At 41.2% G+C, this 25,363-nt stretch overlaps 1 protein-coding gene across 1 annotated transcript in view; it reads left to right on the top strand.

Moving 5' to 3' along the window:
- Positions 1–5,178: 5,178 nt before the first annotated feature.
- DPP10 (dipeptidyl peptidase like 10) overlaps positions 5,179–25,363 on the top strand; it is a 265,286-nt gene continuing 245,101 nt past the window's right edge. The window contains 1 exon segment of the mRNA XM_032693535.1: positions 5,179–5,394. Coding sequence (XP_032549426.1) covers positions 5,323–5,394 — 72 coding nt within the window. The 5' untranslated portion in view covers positions 5,179–5,322.

Here is a 25,363-nt window from a genome sequence, read left to right as displayed (position 1 = left end):
TCTGTTTCTCTTGTTATTTATGACTCCATACATTCTTAAGTGATTGGGAGGGGATGTCACAGGTTTGAAATCACAGCTCCTGTGTTCTTCTGTTACGAACCTTCCATTCAGACACTCTTTAATGCTGTCTGGGCGTTTTGTTGGTTAATGAGAGGTGTTTTTGGAAATGCAGTCTTGTTCTCTACACTTTTGCTGACATATTTGCACGAGTATTTTAATAAGTCTTGTAACTTTCCTGCTGGAATATATTTGCATCTATTTGTATTAACTCAGTGTTTGCATTGATTGTTTTTTCTAAAACAAGACAAGGAGAGGAAAACGAGTATAATTTATTCACAAAGAAAATAGCCTTTCACTGAAGCAGGTATTAGAATGTAATGTGTTTCTGAATACAGAAGGTGCCTGGAATTTTCCTTCTATCAAAGAATTTCTTAAGAAGCAAAGTTCAAATATTCAGTGATTTAAAACCATAATTTAAAAAGCATTCTGTACAAAACCACGTTCTGCCTGTTTTTCAGCTTTATGTGACTCAGAGTGGTTTTCCTCTGCAGGAGTATTTTCAGTTTTTGCTAGCCCACAGATCCACTTATAACACCAGTGAGGAACAATCATCTTAACTTTTCTTGGGTTTTGGTGACATAACTTTGATTTTTAAATTCACCCTTATAATTTCAAGGATTTTTTTTTTGCCCAGTTGCCAGAGCTTTAAAAGGAATCAGAAATCCATAATCAGAGTATATTCATAAGCTCTGATTTTTAAAAGCCACCGACAAGCTCTCAAGCCATGACCTTGCAGCTTTCATGAACTCATCAGCTTTGGGCTGCATAGAAACTGTGGGTAATATAACAGGAGAGTTTTTTTCCTCAGGTTGTAAAAGCCTGAGTGTTACAGTTGCTGAAGTTGTAGGTTGGAGCTTATTGTCACTCTTTTGATCTCAGTCAGTTGACTTCAAGGCAAAAAAATCCCAGACACTGTTTGTAGGAATGGGTTAACTGGATGTAAGAGATGTAAGGGCCCTCTTATTTTATGGGAATGCTTATAAATAGCAATCAAGTAGTATTTACACCTTCACTGTGAATGTGCAGTAATTCATGACACAGTGAAAAGGGCCATATAAAATATAGAGAAAACAAAACCGATGCAGTTTTTTTCTTTGAAACTCCACCACTGGAGCAGCAGCAGATTTACTGAACATAAAACTTACTGCCAAAGGAAGGGACAGGATCTTTGCTGTGCAATAATGACTGTGCCTCTTTGAGATGGTCTGTACAGCAGCAGCATCTTGTGATATAGGGCAGTTAAGTCACCTGATCACCAGGGCTTTATTTAAAACCACTTTTTCTATCCTTACTTTAGCTGACCCTGTACCTCCCAGCCCACCTCCTAGTGCTCTGGAGTGTTTAACACGTGGCACATGTGCAGCGTTTGGCACCTGGGGATGTTCCCAACAACTGTTCTAGCATGAGGGGGTGGCTGGCCAGGAGAGTAACAAACCACCAGGGTTTCTTCAGGAAGAAAAGGGAGAATTCCACTCATATGTAGTATTCTCCACTATATTCTTTTTGCAATATGTTCAGCCCTCTTAGTCCTCTAGCAGTTTCCTGGCTTACTGGCTGGCTGTCCGAAATTGGTATTACATATTAGTCTGCCCTGTCAACACATGTGTTATTAAGTCATGATGCAATGCAAGCTGTAATGATCAAATAATACTCTGATGGAGTTGATATTCAGTTTATGTGGAAGATAAAATAATTATGTTATGCTTTGACTCATGCACCCAGCTCTCATGTGTGATGAAGAAGATGGAGGAAATTACAAGGAGTCTGTAACATAACATTTCAGTTGAAAGATGAATTAATGTAATCATTCCCTAAAGAACTGATTGAGGGCATAATTCTATTGCTTTCTGCAGCTATTTCACCCAAGCCTTAAGTGCTTTCCCTGTGATACCATGAGGTGTTTTTTGGTGAAAACAGTACAAGAAACTACCATACAACTTAATTCCTTTTACCCATATGGAATCAGTTTTAGCACCAGGCTCTAATTTCAAAGATACATCCTATTAATGGCTATAAAAGAACTTTTTCTTCAAAAAACCTAGTGAAATGACTTTTAAACAGTAACTTACTAAAAAAGACCTAAATAAAATTGGTGTGGGCTGTAGTGAAAACTGGTGAACTAATTTAATATCCACAAAGCATCAATACTATAAACTGACAAACCAACATTCAAAAATAATGCTAAAAGGTGTGATCTAGTGCTATAAATAAGAGTTTTGGTATTGATTTTAAGAAGCTTTAGATAAGAATCAGTGTATATAGAGCCAATTCCCAAACTCTGACCCCAAAAATGCTCATGTTTCCAATAATCCTAATTGATTTATGAATACGCAACAACAGGCATGCATGACCTTTGTGAAACTTATGCTCTAGTCCATTAAAGTGATACAACTTCACAGTGAATATATTGTGAGTGAATAACCAAGCTTCAGCTAAACTGACTGCTAATGTTTTTTTCTTCTTGATTAATAGTGGAACTCCATCACCATGGATCTCATTGAAAACAAGCTGAAAGTAATCTCTATTGAAACATGCCCATTCAAACCCTAAATCATTAGAATTCTTCAGCTTTGATGGCAGCTCAATAATTAGTTGAGTTTCAAGAGACCTGTGCCATAAACAGCATGAATCAGAACATGTCTGCTTCTAAGATTATTATTTGTATTACTATAGCATCTAGAGGCCACAGGCAAAACCTAAGTCTCCCTGTGTTATGCATTGCCCAGAAAAAATAAGATCCCAAGCCCTACAGAACACAGCCAAGGCAAAGGCAGGGTTGGCAGTAAAGGCTGGTCTATGGAGGTAAAGCAGAGCAATAGGTGTGGGGGTACATAAGATGCCATCTTGGTTGCCCTCTTTACTTTTTCTGTGCATATGCAATTATTAAACAAAAATAAACACTAGCAGAGGGCAAAGAGGTAAAGGGACAGGGCTGACAACAGCAGGGGTACAGAAATTAGGGAAATAATAAATTATAGGAGAGAAAATAGGTATGCAATGGAAAGGTAAGAGCAGAGATGGTGTGAAGAGAAGCGCAGGAATTGCTGATTCCTGATCTGAGAGAAAGCAACTGTGTAGGCATGAACAATCTTGTAGCTGGGTCTCATGCAGGGTCCTGCAGGTGGTCCTTAGTGTCATGCTGGAAAGGAATCATAAAATCAGCAACAAAAAGAGATTGAGTCAGTTAATTTAGACAATTCTCCTACTCTAGGAAGCACCAACTGTACTTGTATTGCTCCAGATAGGCATTTAGGCATCTTTTAAAAATTTGAACATTGTTTCCCTATCTGCTCTCAGTTTTCTTTCTTTAAGACTAACTGATCCAAGGCATTTTCAGTTTTCCTTTAGACCACTTGCTTGCCACACCTGTGATTCTCCTTGTTATGTGTCTGCGTTGCTGTGCATTCCTTGGCCTTGGCTCTTCTATTCAACAGCTGCCCTGCCAGTACTGCCAAGGGCAAATGAAAATGAAGCAGGAAAGATAGTTTTGTAGATGCTGTTTTAGTTCTATACAGATTATTTTGTTCTCTACCAGATGAAACTGTCCTGGAAGACAGTGCTGGAAGCCCTTCTGAGTCAATTTAGGTGACATCCACTGCTCTCCTATTGACAGGCTAGTTAACCCATTAAAGAAAGAAATTAGGCTTGTTCAACATGATGAAGTCTTGACAAATTAATGGCAACTATTAGTTGTCATCTAGTTTTTGTCTAGGTGTTCATTTGTTTGGGGGGTTTTTTCTAAAAATTTTATTGCAGCTTCAAGAGAAATTGTGTCTTGACTGGTGGAGGAGTCTAACTAGAACTAACTAGAGTCCAACTAGAACTTTCTAACTAGTTCCCACGGTAGGCTAAAATCTTAGATCTTTGTCACTGCTATTAATTACGCTCACCCTCCAGTCAGAACTGACCTTTCTTGTGAGGTTTGATACAAAACATACTAAAAATGATCAAACACTCCTCTTACTATGTGCTGACAGCTTTCCTTCTACCTTGCAGCCTCTCGAGACCCAGGCTGACTAAGACAGTGCTGGGGCTCTCTCTCCTGCCAGCCATGCATTCCCATCCCTGCGACAGCCCTGTGTTCTGTGATTCTACTGAGCACTGCGACATGAAATCTATCTGAATTAACAAGCAGGCCAACCCAAGTCTTAGTGTTTCACCTGCTTGGGTTTGAGGTTCAATTTCTTACAAAGGCCATGTTCATGGTGCCTTGAGTCAACATCTGCCTTCACAGGTTCAACTGTTTTTTTCTTGCTGATTAGAAGCCAATTTCAGATAGTCTCCTTTATTCATCCTTTAAAAAAACCCCCAACCTTTTAAACCCCCTGATGGTTTAGCTTTTGAACACGGGGTGTCTCTATGGTCTCCTCAAGTTCTCCTTTTTAGGGCCTCCTTTGCTGAGTTTTGCTAAAACCGGTACTTGGGATCCCTTTCACAGCCTCAGGATTCCCGAGGTGAATGCCTTGGTGCAAATTTGGGTTGTGATGCCCCATGACGAGCTTGCTAGGCCGGGGCCGTTCCCCTACAGATGGGAAGATGCGCCTCTGGCCGCTCGCTGCTGAAACGCCGCGACAGGGCTGGACGGCGGCGGCGCTGGACAGCGGCGGGACAGCTCCTGCCCTGCCAGGGCAGCTGTGCGGGACCAGCAGCGTTACAGTAAACCAACAGCGTAGCGGGGTTCCCTTCACACGGTCCTTCCCTTTACCCCCCATCGCGGCTCCTCCCAGCCTCTGGCTGGGCAGCAGCGCCCGGGGACCCGCGGGGCAGTAGCGGGGCGGTATCTGCGGGGCAGTATCGGCGGCGCGGCCCCGCCGCAGCCCGGCCCCGCCGCCCCCGCGGCGGGGGCGCGGATGGTCTCTCCCGGGCCGGCGGGAGCGGCTGTGACACCTGCTGGCAGCGGCGGGCCGGCCCACGGCGGGCGGGGCGGGGGGAGCGGAGCGGGGCGGGCGGGCACAGCGTGCCCTGCGCGGGGCGCTCCGCGGCCGCGCCCGGCGGTGCTGCGGGGCCGCCCCCGGCGATGCGGGGCACGGCGGGGCCGGGCGCCCCCTGAGCACTGCGGGGCCACCGGGGCACTGCGGTAGCGGCGCTGCCGCGGCGGCAGCTCCGCGCCCCCCGCCCGCCCGTCCTCCCTCTTTCTCCTCCTCCTCCTCCTCCTCCGCCGCGCCACTTCCAGGGGAGGCTGGTGTCATGCGGCTGGCGCCGAGGGAGGGGTGCCCGGGGCCGCAGCACCAGTAGTGAGAGGCGCCGAGCCGAGCCTCTGCGATGACAGCCATGAAGGAGCAGCCGGCGCACCCGGGCGGCAGGGGGAACCCGCCGCCGCCGCAGCCCGACCAGGTGCGACCCGCGGCGGGAGGGACCGGGGATGGACGGGGCGGGGGGCGGCCGCCGTCCCGCAGAAGTTGTGCGGAACTGGGGAAAAGTGTGGGGCGGGGGGACGGACGGGGGACACGGGCGCTCTCGGGACGACTCGGCCAGGGGAAAAGGGAGCCTCGCGGAGCCGTCTCTGAGATGCGCTGGGGCCACCCGGAGAGGACTCAGCCTTGTCCGGCCCCGCCTCGAGGCTGGGATGTTGCTCATCATCCGACAGCCCCGGCCCCCGGCGGCAGCGGGTCCCGCAGTAGTTTTCGCTCCGCTTCCCCGCGAGTTGCGTCGTGGGGAGACGAGATCCTGCTCTGGCTGGGGCTGCCCAGCGCGGGGAGCAGCGGGGGCACCGGGGGATGGGGTCGGAGCTGCCGGTGGGGCGGTGCACTTGGTGGCGGCGGCGCCGCGGGACCGCGCTCCGCATCGCCCCCGATCCACTTAAGGCGCGGAGGGAGCGGTCCCAGGAGGCCGGGGAGGGGGGTTTCCCGGGAGGATTTTGGCAGTGCCTGGGCAGCAGTCACGTCCCTTGGCCCGACGGTGCCGCCCCGCGGGCTGGCGGGGCACCGATATCGCTCGGTGCCGGTGTCGCTCAGTACCGGCTCGCTGTCGAGTCTCGGGCGGGTCCGCACGGAAAGGATGGTACCGGGGAGCAGCCGAACTTGGCTGTCATCATCACAAAATCGAAGTTTTCATTACCAGATCGCTGTGTCTGGTGCTCCGGGGCGACAGGGCGAACGCAGCGGGAGGGACGGGGCTGGCCCCGGGGGGACCCTCCGGTACCGAGTGCGGGGCGGGGGCCGCTCACCTTCCCCCGGTTCCCGGCGGGTGAGGCCCCCGAGGCATCGCTCAGCTCTCTCTCGCGCCCAGACACATTAAAATGCACGAACTCCAGCGGTACTCTCAGATTGAGGTGTGGGGTGGTTTTTGTTTTTTTTTTTTTTTTTTTTTTTTTTTTTTTTTTTTTTATGTTGTCCGTGCGCACCGTTTTCTGTTCGGAACTCCGGCACGCTGAACGGGCTCTCAGGACGCGGTCAACCGCATTTCGCATTTTCATTCGCACTACATCCATCCATCCACAGAGCTTAATTTTCCTCCGGTACTCTCATATTGGGTGAAAAACGCCAGCAGTGAAAGCTGCTGGGGCACAGTTATGCCTTAGGAAGCCCGGGTCTGAGTATCCAGTCCTGCACACACACCCAGGCTGCACATTAAGCTCTGAGTAATCCATCCAGTATCAGTGAACCCACTCATTCAAATAAGTTTAGAGATGTATGTTTTTTGCTGAAAAATGTATGCATTATGGCACACTTTCATGTAATGCTGATAAAATAATATATTTGAGTTTGGGAAGCCTTCTTGAATAAATTAATTGCCTAAGTTACATTACCTGAAATAGATCTGTAACTTCCCTCAGTGCTTAAATTTCATGCAAATAGTAGAATTTATGGAAAAGTCAAGATCATTTTAAATAGTCTCAAAGGTTCACAGAGCTCATAAATTTCAGGGACATTGTTTTGCTTTAGAGGGATACTGCATTTAGATGTAATAAAAAGTACTTAACTAATCTCTATTTCTTCATATTCAGTTCAGACATGTTGAATTGGCAATTGTTCTTGGAGGTGGAAGTCTTTTCAAAGCAGACTTAATATTGTGTGACAAAAATTACCAGTTTGACTGCTTTTTTAGGTCATAATGAGGAACAGAAGTAAGTTATCAATTTAAAACACACTAAATACTAGGAATTTATCCTAAATATAGAAATATTATTACCTGAGTACTCTGGGGTTCTCAACCTTTCTCTTACTGGTGGATAAGGCATGCACTGGTCTGACCATGGGCCTATAGATGTGAAGTCCTATATATTTGCATTAGGTTTTTCCATACCAAGTTTGCTTTTCTTGATTAAAGTTGATATTGAATCAACTGTGATTGCCTGTTGTCTTAGGTGCTGGGGGCATCATTCGGTGTGTAACATCATGGCATAGAAAATGTTACTTTCAGTGGATGGCAAGTCTTTCTATAGCTTTAAATGCCAATAATAAGGATGCAGGCCTGAATCCATGCAGAGCAAGGCCAGGGTTGTGGGTCTCTGTGAACACCAAGGCCACCCATACAGCAGCCAAGATCCACATGGCTGTAGCTACCTAGGGCTTGACCACAAGCTGTATCTGACTCCAGGTTTGTGCTGGAAACCATTCTTTGTGCAGCAGTGTGGTGTGGATGGGATCTTAACAGAGAGTTATTATAGTTTCAAAGCTTTTTGTTGGGTTTTTGCAGTTTGAGAGTTGCAGCTGTGGTGGGTGCTGTGGTGGGCATGGGGAGAAGAACAAACAGAGGTTCATATGTTCACCCTGCTTTTCCATACCCTATAGCACTGTCACAGGCTGGCCTATGTGGAAAATGCAGCCTCCTTAGGGCCTTCAATAAATCCAACTCTGTCTGAGTACTCATGTTTAACTTTGCATTTTGCTTAGTGAGCTTGTGTAGATTTGTAGTGTCACTACCTGTGACACCTGTAGTTTATTTATTTATTTTTAATAAGAAGGCGCCTGGGACCTGAGAAGAGTTTCCTGGTGTAGCAGGAGCAGCAGATCTTTTTCTGGTAGAGAAGTGGAAAGTCCTAAAAAGAATAAGGAATTACATGAAGTTTTTCTAAGTGCAAATCTCTTTCTTGATTTCAAAGTCTGGTTGTAGCGATACCTCTGAGAATAGTCATACCAAAGTTGGTGCATTTCTGATAAATTTATAGGCTTTTGACCTGAGCTGGGACTCTCCACTTTAAAACAAAAGTTTGGATTGACTGACTGAAGCGTCCGTAGCCATCAGCCAAAAATAAGTTGGATACAACTTCGTGTCCAACACTTCCTCTAATGGTATTTTTTCCAAGGCATCTAATAAGAACTTCCATTAACAGTGCTATTGATGTTTTGCTGATTGGTTTGATAAATTAGCCAGATTTATTCTCAACTCATTGCTAAATAATTAGTCATATTTACTGCAAAAACTACAGGTTTATGTTCAGATGATATATGTGTAGAAAAGAAAATAGCTGTAAATTACTAGAAAGGAAAATAGCTGTAATTACTTGTATTTCTCCTAATTTCTGGAAAGCTCTATCAAAGTGCTCAGACTTCTGTCACTTGAGTGCTGTGACAGGAATGAATGTGGCTCCCTTAGTTCCACTTACAGAGTACAAAAATGAATATTTTTCATCTTGTAGTTTTTAAGAACTGTCCCGCGGTGGTGGACAATGATGTTTAGTGATCCTTTTTAGAAGGCACAACCATTTGGTAGTCACTGGACACAACCTATTTGAGAAATATAATGTCCCTGTATGACTAGCTGTTTGATGAATGTTGCTGTCTTTGCAGATGAAAAAGTAAGATAATTCCTCTAGGCATTACCTTTGTGAGGCTTCAGTCTGTTTACAAAAAAACCAGATGATCTACACCACCTGGTGCTACTTGCTGATCTTTGTGTGTGTGGAAGACAGACCTTTGAAATTTATAATCATTTTCTCCTGAGCCTTTTTTACTCTCCCAACCTGATGTCTTTTTAAAATTGATTTTAAAATAGAAAAAAAATTGGGTTGTTGTTTGTTTGTTTTTTTACTGTATGTTGTTTTAGAATCTACTAGGTTCTGCTTAAAACAGGTAAGGACAAATGAAATCAGACTGCACTGTGTTGTACTAAATAAGGACATTATTTGGTAAACATTTAAATTCCATGCTCAGGATACAAACAAGGGCAATTGACTGCTGTTTGCTTGACTGTCTTGATTTAAGGCGTTGAATTTTTCTCTGTCTCAGGACCAGTTTCTGTGGTCAGCAGATAACTGACACATTCTAAAAGTACATCTGAACAAGGAAACAGTCTGAGTTTTATTTTCCAATGACTTAGGCCAAAATAATTTATGATTTTATGTCTTCCTTCATTGCTTTACTTGTTTTTCCCCCCCAAAAAAGACTCTGATCTTGCAGTGGGAAAAACACTGATGGATTTCTGTGTCTGTCCAGAGCAGTGTTCACCTTAATGAGGTTTCATCAAGGTGAAAGGGCTCTCCCCTGCCCCTCTCAGGTCATTTTGGGTTTGATAGGTCAGGGAGAAACTTGAACTCTTAATCATATACGCACAACAGTTCCAGTAACTTGAAAGATTTAGTTGGGTGGTCAAGACTTTGTCCCCTGCTCTCGTTTGTGTTAAGAGTTGGGGTCAGTTAAGTTCTGTTCTAGCACTTAATCTAAAGTGAATTTGCATTTTACCTGCTTACCAATCTAACAGAAGTTTTAACTTATTTTATTGTGGCACTCTGTCCAACATACTGGCTTGCAAGGTTCAACACAACATCAGAAACAGCAGGTAAAAAATGCCAATAAAAGCGGTGAAATAAGGTTATATTATTATGCCCGCAATATTTCTTAAAGAGCTATCATTTGAATCTTAGCTTTAACTTTTAAATTCTATTTCTTACTCTATATAGATGCCATACTGTATCTGTGCTGAATCCCGGAGGAAGGATTACAGACTTGTGATATCTGTTGACTGTATGAGCAGTAGCACAAGAAGCTTATATGAAAATGTATTAACTGTAGTAGTCTGGAATATTGTTCAGGATTCAAGTTCTAGAGAAAAGCACAGGACAAGTAGTCTTTCATATATTACATGTGGCCTTAATTCATTTTCTCTTTGCCTTGTGACTGTTTCGGTGTAGTTCAGTCGTGTGCCCGATTGTGGTGATTAGCACAAAAAGCCTGGAGCTTGCCTTCTATCTTCATTGCATTTTTAGTCTTCTGCTCTGAGCTCTGTGGAACAGGGGTGAGTAGAATCTTGTTTTTCAGTAAAATGCTTCTCATGTTAATTGAGAAGCATCACTACTGTGTATGACACCTTGTAACTAGTCTGTGTGTGTACAGGGTCTGGGGTAGCTTGAGGGCACAGTCATACACGTTTTTAAGTGGCTTCATAGCCAGTATTTCTCTGTGTATCTCAAATTCAGAGTGATGTGTGTCTCTTCAGAAAGTCACTTTCCTAATGCAGAAAAATTTACCAAGAGCTTTCCAGTGCTTTATCCACCCTCTGCCCTGGGAACCAGCCAGGAGCACAACCATGAAGTCTCTGCCAGTGGATGCAGGGCAAGGGAATCATGCTGATGCTCTTTTGCTCCTGGTCCCCTCCCCTCATGGTTCCCATGCCTTTTTGCAGTGTGTCTTGCCTGCAGAACAGCATGTGGGAATCTGTGCAGCATAATACAGCACCTGATTTTTTCAGCATTTAGAGGCCTCCACTTGCAGGTGAATTAAAGGGATTACTTAATGCAGTAAATGAAAAACTGTGAAACAGAGCAATCTTTTTGGCTCTTCTGTGTTAAAGTGAATTGCAGGCATGCTGTAGGTTACAGATATTGAACATGCATATTGTATTAGCTGTTTTAAAAAATACTGTCAGTGCTTCTTTACAGCGTCTTCCAACTGAAAGAATTGCTTCAGGCAAGCTGTTTTTGATAATTAACGAGAGGGAGGAACTCTTTAAGCAAGCAGAGATGTTGTTTGATGTTATTCTTGAATTGGAAAGCCATCATTTTAGCATTTTTTAATAACTTGGGGGCATTCAGAGTTTACATGCATGTGTTACTGAGTCACAAATGTGAACACAGACTTTCTTCCCATAGTGCTAATAAGGATGAATACTGTAAGATGCCTGGAGGGGTGTCATAGTTTATGTTGTTGTTGTGTTCTGTTGTGGGGTTTTTTGAAACTAACAGAGCTTTGAAATGTGCCTGACATACGGAAGGAATTGTAGGTGTGCAAGACTGTACTTCACATATTATGCTTTCTTTAACATTACACCAGAAAACATAAGTAGGCTCACCTGCTGCTACACCTGCCTTGTCCTGCCAGCAGGGACCTGTAATTTGTTGATGCTGTCTTTGTAACTCATATAAGACCTGTATCGTATTTCAGGTCAATGCATTACTCACAAAATCTCAGATGTCTCAAACTCTGTCCCTTTCCACTTTAATCATGCACTTCTTTTACGCTCCACTCAGCTGCATCGAATAATGTTCATGAATATAGGATAGTAAAAAGAACAATGCTGATGGTGACTGATGATGATAAATTACTGTATTTATCCATTAGGAAGGACATGGGATGACCTACAGATCTGAGGCTGAAGCTAAAAGACCTTTTCTAATCTTTCTTAACACTGCTGGCAACAGCCACAAAACTTATTATGTATTATTTATGTAGAGAATCTGTAAATAGTTTTGACCCATTCTAAGATAAAACAGATAAGATAAAAGCCCTATGGCATTTGGAGGATATTGCCTCAGAAAATCAATTAGGAAGTATTAAACAATGTGATAATTTAAGGAAAATAATGATTCTTTGAATGCTTTTGGGGGTTATTTTAGGCTACCTGGGACAATATTTGCAATTTGCACTGCTTTGGGGAGGAAAAAACCCACATTTTGTAGCTTTTCAGAAAACAAACTGGGCAAATATGAGAGTTTTATTTTTGAGAATATGAAGAGAACTCCAAATGCCAGTGGAAAAAACCATTAAACTTTTTTGAAATGCTGGGCAAGTGCAAGAAAGTAAATCAAACAGTGCCAGCGCGACTGATTATTCGTTGCCCATGTTTATTCTCTCTGTTCCTGACAGTGCAGAGGCTGCTGACCTGCTTTCCTCCCTTCCCATCCTAAGACCTCAGAGGCTGGTTAAATCAAAGCATTTAATATATATCAGGGGAGTCTTTCAGGGCAAGGATTTGAGCCCAAGTGCACTTAATTAGGAGTAATGGTGTACTGCAGTTTTGAGTCTTACAGAAGAGCTGTTTAAAACGAATTGTCTAATGAGAATTGTAAATAAACACAAAATGCTTATAAAAATTGGGTGACCTGATTTGAAAACAGTGCAGTTCAAGAAGATTTCTTGGTAGTTCTTGTTGGATATGCCCTTTTAGCAATTCCCACCTTATTTGTGAAGAACAGTGCAGTATCCTGGTGCAAATAGCAACACAAAAAAGATCCTACTGAAAAGTTTAGTCAAGGGCCTTCTTGTTCTAGGGCACAAATAACTGTATTAGGTGTTATAAAGCGTAAATATAAGTTTAAATCTTGCGGTAAGAAGCCCACAATGTCAGAAGACTTCGAAATGGGTGGGTAGCTCTAATTCAAGGACATTAGTTGCAGAAGGTTTTTGTTTTTTTTTTTTTTCAGTACAGAGATTCCTTGTATTGTAGCACATCAAAGATATGTTACCTTTTGGTCCCTGAGGTGGCTGAAAGTATTGCTATATCTTGGTGCCTTCCTAAGTTGCTTATTTAGCTTGATTTTCTCTCTGAAGTAAGTAGGACTGCTTATGTGAATATTGTCTGCAGGACTAATCATGTAATTTGTACTGTAATAATTTTTATTGTATCTTGGGGGAAAAAGGCCTTTAGTATACAGTAAAATGGATTGAGCTGCAGTTCTTGAGATGTATGAAAGGCAGTTATCAAAATGTTGTCACAGGCCTCCAAGGTTTTTGGTAGTAATTTTTCAGTGTTGTGGAATGTTTTCAAATTCAGAAGGACAGAACTATAATGCTAAAATTATGTGTGAGACTTTGAAAAGTTTCCTGAAGGCAGTGTCACTTTATGCAAGTTGTTTGCTCACCTGTTAGAAGAAAGATGGAGTTTATACCTATGCATAGTATATACATTTTCTTGTGTTTCAGAGCTCTCTCACTTCTTTTTACCTTCAAGTTTTTTATATTTTCATGTGAGTCTCTCTGTGATTCCATGTGATAGAACAGGTTGCCCAAAGAAGTTGTTGATGTTCCACCCTAAAAGTGTTCAAGGCCAGGCTGGATGAAGCTTTGAGCAACCTGGTCTAGTGCAAGGTTGGAACTAGGTGGTTTTTAAGGTCCCTTCCACCCCAAACCATTCTGTGTTTCTCTTCTGTACCTTTTTCCCCCAGCTTCTCATCTTTCATATAATATACACAGAGTTTTCCTAAAAATCTTTTTCCAACAGCCCTTCTGCCTTTACCAATGTCCTATTTCTCCTTATAAGCTAAGCGACATCATGTCATCTGTTTTCTCACTTTTATTTCCCCATTGCTAATCATTTGAAGAATGTTGTCTCATGTAAATGTATGCCTGGCATTTGCCAACAGCAAAAGAGGAGTCTCAGAACAAAAAACAGTAATATATACATATATAATGGATTTGTGTGTTTGGATGCTTCCGTTGTAATCACTGGTTTCATTAGGTACTGGGAAACCTTTAGTTTTAAGGTCATGGAAGAGAGTAGAGTCATGGTAAGCAGGAGGGTCGTGATCATCTGTGTCAGCTGCTTGAATGGTGTCCTTAGTGGAAAAAATGGAAAACAGACAGGCATTTGATAGAATTTTATTTTGTTCGCATAACTTCGCACTTTTAATTTCCTGTCTCTAACATTAATGATATTATTATACAGTAAGCTTGCAGTTTAAAGAATGCACTGGTCAGAAAATGAAAATTGAGTAATCCATTTGAAATACATATTAATATGTCAAGAAATCTGTGTTCTCACTTCTGGTCTCTATTTATAGTCTAACCATAAACAGACACTAGCAGAATGTTTTGGATTTCATGGTAGAGGGCTTGATCTTTGTACAAGAATTTAGGAAAAGGAGGGTCTTTCCTTTCTTTCTCCTGCTATAGTTATCTGTAACTTAGAAACCCCCTGCTTATTCAAGAACAGGAAAAACTCCAGGAGAAATTGCTTTAGTGTACTAACTCTGTGAGCAGCATAGCCTTGTGCATCAGATCAGGAGATGTCATTTTACTTTGCTTGCATCCTATACACCAACAAAGGAGTCTGCTATAGCTGTCTCACTTCATACAACACATATGGAGAGATCATAGAATCATAGAATCATTTAGAATCATCATTAACATCATCAAATCCAACTGTATGATAGATAATTTCTGAAAGAAGCATATGCAGGGTCATATATCATGTTATTCAATGTTTAAAGAAAAAGTAAGCTACTTCACTGAAAATGTCCTTTTCTTGAAATCTGGTTACTTCTCTTATTCTGACTTCTTTTCTGAATTGTTTTTACTTAGGGTAAAAATAATATGGTGTGGATTTATGGATACCGTAAAAATATGGTATCCAGCCTGTCTGGGGGTTCAGATTGGGCTGGATCTTTTTGTTCTAAACCCAACGAACCACCAAAATAACAACAAAGCAAAACAAAGCAAAAAAGCACCAACCAACCAAAAAAACCCCTCCAAAAACCAACAAACTCAGGTCTCCCCCTCAAAACTTTGTGAGTTTTCCTCTTTATCCTTTGCCTCATTCAGGTTTTCCTTTATTAAATATATTATTTGTGTCTAGGAAACAAACAGTCAAGTACATTCGTCTTAGATCTTGCCTTATTTCTGAGTGGGAATAAATTCCTGTCTAAAATGTAAGCGAGACGAATGCAATGAAATGCCAGCTTTTGCTTTTCTTCATCTCACAGGGTCCAGCAAAGTGGACTTTCCTGGGATGAAATGGTGCTTCAGTAAAGGACATTTTCTCTTCCCTCTTAAAAGGAAGAATAGTTTCTGCCAAAGTAATGCATTGAAAGGGTAAAGTAAATAAATGTTGCTGTTAATATCTTTTAAGATACTGTAACTTACAGAGTTGTAATTCTCTTGATTACCTATTCCATTTCTTTTTGTCAGGTGTTCTTGTCACACCTCCCCTGCAGTGGGGCAGGAGAGATCCTGAATGAGTTTGCTTATTGCTCACCTCTAGATGAGGGAATGCTTCCACTGGAATAATATTCTGCAAGTGTTTGCATGGAATTATGTCCTTTGGCAGTCCCTTGGCCTGCTGTGCATTCAGTATTGCAGTGCCATAACTCCTGGGCAAGCCCACAGTAGCATTTCAGTTTGTATCAAAAACATACCAGTGAAACAAATCCTGATCATCCCTGCTGAACTTTGGCTTGCACCCCGGAGCAGCTTCAGAGTGTTTCAGAACTGGGTTCCTTTAGGATGAAACTAAGCAAGCTGATGTGCTCCAGGAGCACCCTTGGGGTGCTCCAGCTGTCCGTGGGTATGTGGTGCCCAGGATCAGATTAGAACTGGTCCATGTAACCCCCAGAAACACAGAACTCGTGGAAATCAGGTCCTTAGCACATGTGGCTTCTCTCTCCAGTTCTGCTGCTCTCTCACTGTTACACAGCTTTAACAAACACAGAAAGTGATGCATAAATGCATGTATTTAAAAGCAAGTATATGATTTTAGTTTGTTTTTCACTTGTTTTAGGCCTGATACAACTACCTTGCATGACTTGTTTTTTTTTTTTTTTTTTTTATTGCAACATTAGATTTGTTTCTTACATGTTTGGAAGTATTTGGTTGCTATTTTTCAAAAATACCAGCCTTTGTTGCCTCCCCAGTCAAGATGGAAATACACTGACACAAATGAATGGGTTGCAGGTGGTGAAGAGGTCTCAGTTTCACTAGAGAGATGCTTGTGAGGACTGCTCAGAATGCTGAGTGTGGGAGAGAGAACAGACAGAAGGAAAGAAAAGAAGTATTTCTGGAGGTTTATAGATCATATGATCTTCTGTAACTGAGATTTTTTTTTCTAGTACTAAATAGGTGGATGTATCTGAAAGAGTGCCACTACCTTGGGAGAGGATGGGGATTAGTAAATTGGAGATTAAAAGCCCTTGTTCTTGGTTGGTTGCAAAATTTTTGTGTGACTTAGGTGGGTCCTTAAGTCTGCAATTTCAGAAGTATAATTAGAGTTTGAGGTGTGTTGTTCCAGGAATTTGAAATGTCAGAGTTGCCTGTGATGGACAAAAATACCTGCACTGTATTTGAGATTAGTTAACACTTGGGAAAACCTGGCTGCCTTTTCAAAGTGTTATCAAGCAATATAATAGAGAGGTACACATATGGTGGTCTGTTAGTAAGACAGTGGTTGGTAATCAACATGAGTCTAAACTCACTGATACATGTGAATTTGTGTGAGGAAAACACTAATATTTAGATTTAGGAGTATGCTCACAATCCAGAGGAGTTGCAGGAAGGTGGTGTTATTGGTGGTTTGCTGAGGTTTGGGATTTCTGCCCTGAAGGCAGGAACCTGAGACAATGAAACAGTGATCACAGTGGTTGTCATTTAAGGTGCAGTTACTGCTCCCAAAGTGTCACACTTCCGTAAGACTGGGTTTGCTCTGTCAGTGGAGCAGCTCCACTGTGCTAACACATGTGCTATTCCTGCTGAGGGGTTATGGCAGTTTGTTAATACTCACCCTCGAGAACATCTATGCAGCCTGGAAGTTCCAAGTGGAAGATTTTCTCTTTATCTCAGTACAAATTTCTTCTGTGCTTGGAGTTTCACATGAGAAAATTTGTGAAGTCCTGAAAAAAAAAGACTATATTAGAAAATTAGTTTAAACTGATTTTCTTGTACGATGCATTCTCCATCCATTATTCTAGAAAATACCCTTAAATTTTAAATAAAGGGCATACTTTTTTATGTTGGGTATGTTCGAGTATAGCTTTCAAGGACTGGCTCAAAAGTGGTGAACTGTGCTAACTTTAAAGCAGCATTTTATAAAAATAAGTCTATGGTTTTGGGTAGAATTAGTATTCCCTGTTTGTCTGACCCCAGCAGATATGGGCTGTAAATTCCTGGCTGTTCTCACTGCCTGCACAATCCCATGTGACTCAACTGAGCAGGACAGACTCTTAACCACTCACCTATTTTTGAGTGATCTATGGATGCTCAGGACCCAGACTGAGTGTTGCTTTCATACCACTGTGAGTCTTTCCATCATTTCTAGGAACTTGAACTTGCACTGGTAATAAGGAGAAGAGAAGCAACACACAAAATTGTTAGCAAATTGCAAAATACTGGAGAAAAACAGCTTTTTTTTTTTTTTTTTCTTGCCTGCCTGTGTTGCACAAGTACACTATGGAGTAATGAGCCATAGTCACATTTACATGGAAACGACTTCCCTTAATGAGGGGAATGGCATTATCTATTTTACTGTAGTGGATTTCCATTAAAAACAGGACTTCACCACATTCACCATCAGAAATATGTGCTGGCCTGAGCTTGGTGGAAACAAGATACATAAATAGGAGGGTTGGATGAGCTGGAAATCTCTGACTTTGACCAGTTAAGGGAGAAAACGGACATAGTGTAGGAACAGAAGTGCCTTCCAGGTGCTGGTCTGTGTTGCATTTGGATGTCCTATCTTGCACAAATCATAACGAGAAACGATAGGTACAAAAAATGAAAAAAAAAGAAAAGAAAGTGAAATAAGGAGCATATTTTTTAAGTCAGGGAGTTTAACCCTTGGACTAAAAATGCTGAGGTAAGTTTTGAACTCTTTCCCTTTTGATGTCTTTGAACAAAAAATGGTTTCCAGAAAGATGCCCAGGCAAAAATTTTTGGTCCTTGGATAAAGGTAGTATCCCAGGGAAATGTAATGGCTTGTAATCTACAGGAGATGAAGTGATGGGGATGTCTTGCTGAATCAATGATTTACTAGTAGTTTTACTGTTGTTGCTAGTTGATATAAATGAACTCCTGTGAGAACCCCCCCCCCTTTATTAGAATCATCTCTCTTTTTTTTCCCTTTCTGCTACTTGACAATGATAGAAAGTTGCTCCTTTCCTTTTTATAAGCTACTGTAAATCTTTGTTGTAATAGCAAAGGAATAATGTGTTATCTTATATCTGAGCTAAAGAGAACTTTTCCTGAAGAGCTGCAGACTGAAATATGAAATTCTACTGGTTTCCATGCAGCACTTGACAAAACTTAATCTATATTTACTTTTGGGACTGAAATCTGCAGCTGTGACTAAGAAAAGGATTTCAAAGTCTGTAATTTTGCTGCATGTGGTCAGCATTCATCCATGACCTGGCCTTAACTCCCATTCCAGGGCCTCGATCGGGCTGTCAGTATTATGCAAACTTTTTTATTTCTTTTTTTTTTTTTCTCTTTTCTTCCTGAGAGCTCAAGAATTTTAATTATATTGCATCTCACTTGCTATAAAAGTTGGTGGGTTTTTTTTTCCTTTTTATTGCACGGGCTACTGCAGTGAAAGCGACTTGATATGTGTCTTCCTTGTGAATATGTAATATGGTGGTTCAGTTAAAGCAGGCACAAAAATACATTAACACTTGTTTTGTAGCTTCAACAGGTACACGTTTGGCTGTCCAGATGAGTAATGTCCACCTAGCTCTAGTGGAGTGACTCCATCTGTTTGGTGTATCAGTTATTCTGCAGCTCAGGGAGGTATTTTCCTCCCAGCAAGTCTTGGTATACTGGGACTTGCTTTTGAGATCGAACCAAATCTAAAGCACTGTTTTGCTATACTGTCTCTCTCTTCCTGATCCTGTACATGATGGGTGGACAAAGTCTGTATTTAAAAGTATTTGTAGAAGCAATGCTTAGTCATTAAAAATGAGTTAATTGTTTCTACAAAGGCTCTTGGATTTAGCTGACAAATTACTGGGAGGCTTTTGCCCTTAAGGGGTTTCTTGAGGTTCTTGGTGAGGAAAACGCTGTGCTTTGAGATTAAATTATTCAACAAGTGTTTTTTAAAGTAATTAAAGCTTCTAGCATTTAATGTTTTATGTATGCAGATTAAAAATGAAGGTTGCTTAAATCACGACGAAGGGAAGTTTATTCACACTCAACAGACGGTAATGTCTCTTTTGTGACTGGTGGAACACTGTTGAACCCACTTCATTATATTGAATATTGAACCATTATATTAGTGCAATTTTTTCTAAGTGATGGCGTTGTTTAAAAGTGGGCAGTAGAACTTGATGCAGTACAGCCCTTGCTGTACTAAGTAGTGCAGAATATTTCTTTTTCTGTCAAGTATCTGATTTATAGACAATTTTTCAGCTTGTGTTTTTGAAATGGCCAGGTGAGCTATACAAAACTCAACAGGATCAAGAGGCAGAGCAAAGTAATGATTTTCTTGTTGGAAAGTAATAGACATGCCAGTATAGCATGTAATAACAGCAGGTTTTACAGCGTGGTGCGGAACAGCAGGAATGTGAAACACATACGTTACATAAATTATCTGTGCATACATTTCTGCAGAGTTCTAGGTTACAGTAACTCATTGATTTATTTTTTCCCCTTCTTTTTTCCAGTTACTTATAGTTTCAGTGCATGAACTCCTTCAGCCCTTTAAAAATGTTACCCATTCTCTTTCTTCTGGAATGACTATCTTATCCTTTGGATACATATACTTACTGTTCAGGAATCAGTGAATGGTCTTTGAAATCTAACAGCAAATGAAACCTCACCAACAGAGATGGTGTGTTGCCTTCAGTTCATTGTAGTAAAGCTGCAGCACTGTTTTGTCCTGAGAAAAGTCAGGCTTGTTTCAGTTTCTCTAACAACTCATTATTCTGATTTATAGTTGTCCATAATTTTTGCATATTTTATATGGATACAAACAGAGGCACACACACACGCTGTCCTGCATGTCTTGTGTTTTCATTTCTGTACTCATCAGCCTATATCATGTGTTGTCACACTTGCCCCTCTGATTCCTCCACAGTTTCAAAAATTAAAGTCACCAAAGTTGCTCACAATTATCTGTGCAAAGCATAGAATAGGCAGTGTTTCATTTCGGGTTAGAAAAGCCCCAGTTGCTGGAGAGAGACATGTCAAGATTGTAAATCCTTTAAATTAAGTGGACACTGGAAAGCTTTGGAAGGCTTTGCAAACCCATCAAGTTAACCAGTGGTAACTCTGAAATATCTTCAGGGGCCCTTCATCAGTTTCCACTGGTCCTGCAGAAAGCATAGAAATAGGTATTTCTTAATCAGCAAAGGCTTCACTTTTTTGTTTCACTGGGACAGAAACTTCCAGATGATATTAGTAGATTTTTTTCCATGTGAGAAAAGATTCTGCCTTTTGAATGTTTTTGTCCTGCCTTGCATGAAGTCTTTTTTTTTGATCAGGTTCCATTGGAGAAAGGGAATGTTATGATGGAGATAACAGTTTCATGTTACGAATGTGTTTTCAATAATAAGTCTCTTGCAAGTCGACCTCGATGAACCAGTGACACTGCTAAGTGTTTAGTTTGGTTTTTTTTCCCTTTTTGTTGTGTGCTGTTTTTTGTGGTTATTCCTGTCCATGTGACTCTTTTTGCTACCAAAAAAAATTTCTTAGCCATTATCATATGAGCCCTTCATTCATTTACAGATTAAGATTTTTAGTAGTATTTAAGAAAAATACGTCTACTTTCTGATCATGTTACAGTCTTCTGAGACTTAGAGGTGTCTGTAGCTTACCTCGAAGTGTTTGGAAACAGCTCTTTGTTATCAAGATTTAACATCATTTGGGAAAAATCAGAAGTTAGTCAACTTTTAAGATAATGCCCAAAGGCAATGCATTCAGCATGCAGCCTTCTCTGATGTTGGTGAAGCATGAAATTTAGGAGTCTCCAAAAGTTCACCTCAAGTATAGAACTTCTAAGTAAAAACAGGATGGGGAGACTGCCAGGAGGTTAATCTGGGTGAGGGTGAGTTGTTTTTACCAAGGAAAGCCTGTTCCTTTATGGATCTCTAAACCAGGGCTCTTGGTACAGAGGCACAGAGCTCTGAATCTGTCAGAGTTGCTGAAATATCCCATCTTTTCTAGTGTACAAAGTTGTAGGACCTTTCATTATTTCTCTTTAAAGCAGCCACTGCTTTTTTGAAGGCTCAATTCTTCAGCTACGTGGCACCAAAGACTTTGTTTCTGTGTTTTTGTACTTCAGCAGTTCCAGTTTAATTCTCGGAGAGCAGATGGTTTCAGTGTTTCTGGAAGTTTTATTTATATTGTGGCAAGGCTTCAGTCCTCATCCAAGATTGAATTGCTATTGGAACATTGAGGGAAATGAAGGCATTTTTCTGAAGTCTAAATAGATAGGATAAGTATCAAGTGGATGAAAATTAATACTGTTATCTCCATTTTCCATTTTTCTATTTCAATTTTTCTAAAACAGCATTGAATTGCTGTGATTTGACAAACCTACCAGCAGTTTTCATTGGCTGTCTCTGAAATGGAGACAGTGTCTTTCCATACAGAGGGGAAGAAGGGAGAGAAGAATATTTCATTTTCTTAAAGTGATTAGATTTTAAAAAAAATCACTACATAAACAGAATATTGACAAACAATCCCATCAAGTTGGAAAAGAGGCAGTAAGTTTGCATATTGGGAAAAGAAGAGGCTGCAGGGTATTCGTGTGGGTTGGCTGGAAAACATTAGCTAGAACTTTAGGATTATTTTCATGGTGACCTTTGTTGCTGAAGGACTTTTGGTGAATATTAATAATTCTATGCATGTAAGGAATTAATTGAGTATCTTTAACATACCATACAGTGATACCTCAGATCTACTGCAGTCTGTGTTATAATTATTTGTGTATACTGTCTTGGAGAGTTCATTATGAATCCACTGTTGGTATCTTGAACCCCAGTATAAGTTTGAGCCATACCAAGTGTTGAGTTGTTGTGATTCTGCTTTGCTTTAGTGCTCCATAACCTTGGGAGTCAGGCACCTGAGCATGGACCATCGAACTTGGAGGCTGCAAAAAGCCTCTGGAAACAGGAATTGGAAGATAAAGCAGTAAAGGATTGTGAGTGCATTCATCCCATTTCAAAGCTATAACACTGACTTTTTCTTCTCCTCTTTGGGTGCATGCCCAAAGAGTCTTTCAAAAACTTTAAAGAGTCTAATTCTGGGAGAAACATTATAGTTTATTTTGGGTTTTATTATTTTGCCACAGACCAAGAGTAACCTTTTTGTGCCTGGATTTATGATATGGGATATGTATAAAAGCTATTTATCGTCTGCTGTTTGCCCCCAGATTTTTCCTCTTTTTCTTTCAAAATACACTTATGTCCCTGGAAGTTGTGCTAGTGCTTGCAGTCAAGTTTGGAAGTTTGGGGGCACCAAACTTCTATCTCTTGTGATGCTGAATGAAACTGTACTTGAATGAAATGATACCTGCCTCCCAGGACAGTGTACATTTTGGATAGTGAACACTTGTGATGCAAGTGTGAAATGATACGATGAAAGGTGCTTTGAAAATGCGAAACACTGTGACTGTTTCCCAGAATACAGAGCTTCCCACTAGAAAGTGCTCATAAATGTGTAGCTGTTACTGTTGAGACTTAGGACCTAAGTTTTCACCTTGGGATATGTGTTGTGTAAATTCAGTTGGAGATTTTGTCAATATTTTTCTTGGAAATGAATGAAACTACGGGTAGCCCTGCTGCTCAGAGAAGAGCTGTATTCTAATTCACCGTGCTATGGCTTTGAAGAAATCAACCTTAAAGAAGTTTCTCCATTCTTACGAGATACTGAAGTGGTAAAGCTGGATATGGTCCATATTAACCCTTGTTTCTAAGCCATACAGCTTAGAGCAAATAACCCTTTCCTCTAATCACCCCTTACCCTCTGCAGTGTAAACCGATCTTGGGGGGCACAACAGAACAGTGGGTAAAAAGCTTTAATCCAGTCATCCAATCCCTGAACATTAAGATAAAGCTCCAAATCCCATTTTCCTGTTCAGAAGTGTTACATAATATAGCCACCGGTTGTCTGGATGTAATCTGCCTCTTGCTCCCGTGCTGCCGGTCAGTGTGAAGGGCTCCTGCAGTGGCATATGAGGTTGGATCATGATAAATAAAAAAGATATTGCAACAGTTTTTGGTATTTTGTTATAATTGAAAAGGCCAAGGATCTAGGGCAGCAACACATGCAGCCAGGGCAGTGCAGAAGTGTAGTGTCATAGGTGCTCAGTGTAACACCTTGTAATTTAGGTATCACCCGGTACAGCAGTTGGGAGCCTGTGGTGGTGTCACTGTGTTGCCTGTCACCAGCTTATTGCAGGCACAGCGATTTCTCAGTCCCCCTGTTTCTGGGTGGGAATAGGGTGATTTGCCACCATTTTAAGCTGCAAATGCTGATATAAGGGTGCAGAAAGCTATCACGATCCCAGATACGGGGGTAAAAACTGGAATACTTTATTGAACATTTAAGGGTCTTGGGGGCTGGACATGTTAATGAGGAGGACGGTTTATGATAATTAGGGGATGGACTATGTTAACTACGGGATTACACAAGTTTCTATTACAGTTACACTGTTGATTAATATTTCCCTTAACCAGGATTACATGGAGGGGAAGAAAACAAAGAGGTTTCAATGGTCTGATAACTTCATCTCAAAGTCCTTCCTTATCCTGCTGTAGGAACCAGGTTAATCCACATGGCTGTACATCAAGAGGTCTTGTGAGGAAGCTCCAGTCCTTCAGATTAAGGGATTTCTCTCAGCCTCTGTTGCCCAAGGTTTCCTGTTTAATCCTAGCACTTCCTTTTCTCTTGGTATCCGAATTTCAAACCGCAACATGCTGAAGTGGGGTTTCAGCTCTCCCAACCACTGGAAAACCTGAGAAGAAAGTCACAGATTGATTTTGCAAACTCATTGCTCTGTAGTGTGACTGATCAACATTCAGAAATGCTAAATGCTCACAACATTCTGCCTGAGGTACTTGGGCTCCTGAAAACCACTCTAAGGCAGAAATTATTACAAACTGGTAGACAGTAACCAATTTTCACGCCAGTGTAACAAAGCCTTTTTGAATAATTGCATGAAAATACAACTTTGAAACATGTATTTTCTGTATTTCTAGTGCTATTTATCAGATGTGCATCAAGTCGTTAAAATTAATCTTCATTTCCAAATTTCTTTGAAGCAAAACACTATGACTGACTGCATTATTATTAATCCCTTGAGTTCACCAACATGTGGACATCAGAAGGGATGCTTTTTTGCTTTGATTGGGCTTTTGTGCAGAGGAAACAGCACATGCTCTGTCCATCTGCTTCATTAAACTGTAAAACCAATTTAATTTTGTAACGTTTTAATGCATAGGCATTAAATATTTTGTGGATCTTGAGTAGCCGTCTGGCTTTTCTATTTTTAAATCACACTTAATCTTCTGTTCCAGGTTTCTGGGTTGCTTTTTTGTTCTTTGTTTTTTTTTTTTTCCCTTTTAATTTGAAAGTCATCTTACCTGACTTTAAGCCTTTAGATGAAGTTCTTTAATCAGCAGGGAGGATGAGACAAATTTTAGGTATTTTAACAGAACAATTCAGGTCATCAGTGTTTTGCTGTTAATTATAGAGGGTAGCCTGGGTGACTTTACTCTTAAATTAGATGCCTAGAGTGATGGTGAAATGAGTCTGGATGTTAGCCTGGTGAAATGATTTCAGATCCCAGTGCAGGCGAGTTAGATCTCATATGCAAAAATTCTTTTATATTTTTTGTTCATTGCTATTAAAAATGCATTCTCAGAATCAATTTGTATGAATATTTCCTATGCATAAAACATAGCAATGTCTCAGCTGGATTTTTCTTCAGATGTTTTCCTGCATTTCCTTTTGAAATGGATAGCAAGCAGAAGTAGCTTCAGTGCAAGAAGGAACTAGGCAAGACTGTCCCAGCCAGCGAAGAAAGGGGGCTTGGTCCGCAGTGCCTTTGATGCTGTGATGATGTGAGACTGCTGACTCAGAATCATAGGATCTGCTTCAGGGCTCATCTGTACCCAAACGGTGCAGGCATAATTCCAGGGATTTGTTAGGGTTGTGTCATGATTTCAGTTGTCTGAGGTTACTGGTTCCCAGGGGAGAAAGTGGCATTGTGTCAGTATGTTCTGGTGGCACAAAATGTAAACCTTCGACAAAGATGATTGACGAAGATTAATATTCTGTAATTGGGAACTTTAGAGAAAGTTAAAGACCTCTGTGCTGTGTATTTTTTTAAAACAACCAGCCAGCTCTTCAGAAAAGTGTAGTGTGGATTGGTATAAACCCCCATTTTTCTGTGTTACAAGAGCATTAGCTAGAGTTGAGTAAAAATGACATCTTACTTTGAGTTG

This window comes from Chiroxiphia lanceolata, chromosome 7 (genome assembly GCF_009829145.1).
Source record: "Chiroxiphia lanceolata isolate bChiLan1 chromosome 7, bChiLan1.pri, whole genome shotgun sequence".
Lineage (NCBI taxonomy): Eukaryota > Metazoa > Chordata > Aves > Passeriformes > Pipridae > Chiroxiphia > Chiroxiphia lanceolata.
Note: the sequence above shows the minus strand (reverse complement) of the source record. Positions and strands in the feature narration are given on the sequence as shown.